Source organism: Cyprinodon variegatus, unplaced genomic scaffold, assembly GCF_000732505.1.
Source record: "Cyprinodon variegatus isolate N-32 unplaced genomic scaffold, C_variegatus-1.0 Scaffold2736, whole genome shotgun sequence".
Taxonomy (NCBI): domain Eukaryota; kingdom Metazoa; phylum Chordata; class Actinopteri; order Cyprinodontiformes; family Cyprinodontidae; genus Cyprinodon; species Cyprinodon variegatus.
In genome coordinates, this window is record NW_015153189.1 from 13,321 (window position 1) to 15,510 (window position 2,190).

At 49.3% G+C, this 2,190-nt stretch overlaps 1 protein-coding gene across 1 annotated transcript in view; it reads right to left on the minus strand.

Moving 5' to 3' along the window:
* The window catches only part of LOC107081037 (Fanconi anemia group J protein homolog), a gene marked incomplete at its 5' end in the record, with an annotated part of 4,256 nt that extends 2,505 nt beyond the window's left edge, over positions 1–1,751 (minus strand). Inside the window, 5 exons of the mRNA XM_015369249.1 lie at positions 540–717; positions 789–943; positions 1,022–1,154; positions 1,233–1,432; positions 1,530–1,751. Of these exons, the coding sequence (XP_015224735.1) occupies positions 540–717; positions 789–943; positions 1,022–1,154; positions 1,233–1,432; positions 1,530–1,751 (888 nt within the window). The remainder of the gene's footprint in view (positions 1–539; positions 718–788; positions 944–1,021; positions 1,155–1,232; positions 1,433–1,529) is intronic.
* Between the last annotated feature and the right edge of the window lie 439 nt (positions 1,752–2,190).

The following is a 2,190-nucleotide window of genomic DNA, read 5'->3' on the forward strand; positions in this document are numbered from 1 at the left end:
AAATGTCAGAAATAGCGTTTAGTTCCAGGTTTTATCCAGCAGCCCAACAAAGCCTGGTTTTAGTTTAGAAAACATGCAAATAGAAACGGATGAACGGGTCCCCCCCCTTTGGAATGGGGGTCGTTTGGCTTCTTTGTTAGCCTGCAATGCCCCATACCTGTCTATGTCTCTGAAAGGGGGGGCGTTAGAGGGAATTGTTGGCCTGGCTGAATAGGTGAGGTCTTCTGTTCTCCTGTAAAGGGGTTGGAGCTGCGATAGCGGGAAAGAATCAACTCTATCGCTGCATTGAAGGTTTTTTAAACCTGCATTGCAGAGACTGAGTTGGCATAGACAGGTAAAACCTGGAACTAAACGCTATTTCTGACATTTTGGATTGAAAAATCTTCCTGGATGGAAGAGAAACGTCTTCAAACTTGGAAACAAAGTCCAGAGGATTGTTTTTAACTCTTTTTTTAAAGTTATTCCAACATGTTAATAAAATGAGGGAAACAGGAAATGGACTGAAGCTCCTCCTCAGTGTTCCACGCGTCACATCTCACCACAGCAGGGTTGAGGCACCAGAAACTCAGAGTCAGGAGCTCCTTCTTGACCCGGATGCTCTGCCGGTGTCTGAAGCGGGGCCGGGCCACAAAGCCCTGGGCATCAGGGACGTCAGGCGGGGCCTGGTTGGTCCATGCGTAGGTCCTCTGCAGTGCGACACGGTAATCCTCAGCAAACCTGCAGACAAAGCCAGAAGTTCTGAGCGGCCGACAACCAACGAAGCAGCAGGGACTGGAAAGGTCTCTGACCGGCTGTTGTCCCTCAGGAGATAATCCAGCACCATGAAGAGGTTTTTCAGGACGGTGGCCGTAGACGAGCTAATGACCTGGACCTGCACCGTGTCCTCCCGCCCGCCGGCCAAACCAACACGCTCCTCCTTCTCCAGCACGGCTGCCAGGTGTTGCTGGTTCAGAGGAACAGTAGATTAGTGACTTCATCAGGGATCGGGCTCCAGTCTAACCACCATAGCAAAGGTCTTTACCTTCATGTTGGTAAAGGTGTCGGCGGTGATGCCCAGACTGTGGAAGATGCTCACTATATCCTTTCCACTCCAGACTTTGCTGGCGCTCTCGAAGCCACGTTCCGATAGGAGATCCTGGCTGTCCTGGATCCAGCTAAGAAAGATCAGACAGCTCAGAGAACAGCTCAGGTTTGGATCCTACCGATCTGAGAAGGTTCACTCATCGACTGACTTGATGAGGACGTAGCAGAAGTCCCTGAGGGGCTCGTGCTTGGAGCGTCTGATGTTGCTGCTGACCATGCCGTCCAGCTCGTCTCTGGATGCCTGCAGGCTGTGGAGGTCTAAGGTGTAGCTGGCGCTTTCTCTGGCGCAGTCCTCGATGTTATGGGCCTCATCCAGAACCAGGATCTGACCTGCCAGGTCGATCTCCATCTGGAGAAAATGAAGATGGATAAAAAGAAGCAACAGATAAGCTTCAGGGACCTGAAAAAGAATCTGCAAATCAACGAGTGTTTTCATGGTTCCTCACGCTCTCTCTGATCATGGGGTCCAGCAGGTAGTTATACGGACAGAAGATGATGTAGGCGCCCTGCATGAGCTCCCGGGCGGCGTAGTAGGAGCAGGCCCGGAGGCGTTTGCCCAGAGTCACCAGGTCTTCGATGTCCCAAGCTTCACGCAGCCCATGGACCCACTGGAGAGTCTGCTGGTCCCGCATCTTCTGCACATTGTGGTAGAACCTGCATGACCGTCCCTGAAAAAGACAAAACAGAAATTTCATTGGTCTGTTCAGGTTTGCTTTCTACTGATCAGAAACTCACCAGTTAGAACATTTATCCATGGAAGCCAGAACACACCGAGTACCATTTTAGGTCCGATCCCTCAGAAAATCGTACCTCAGAGGTGGTGGCGTTTAAAGTTCAATGTAAATGTTGTTAAAAATGAAGTTTTGTTCTCCATACCTTTTCGCTAAATTGTTTTATTTCAGGTTTAAATTTCTTCTCCTAATTCAACCTTTTTTCTATAAACAGCCTCTGACTGTAGAGATGCTTCCGACGCTGCTCGCTTTTTAAAAACAATCTGATGGGAATATAAAAAGTCATTCCAGCCGGTGTGTTCAGGCCTTCAGTCTGCTTCTTTCAACAAATAGGAAACTTTCTGATTCCTGGTTGATGTTGAATGAAGCACAGTTG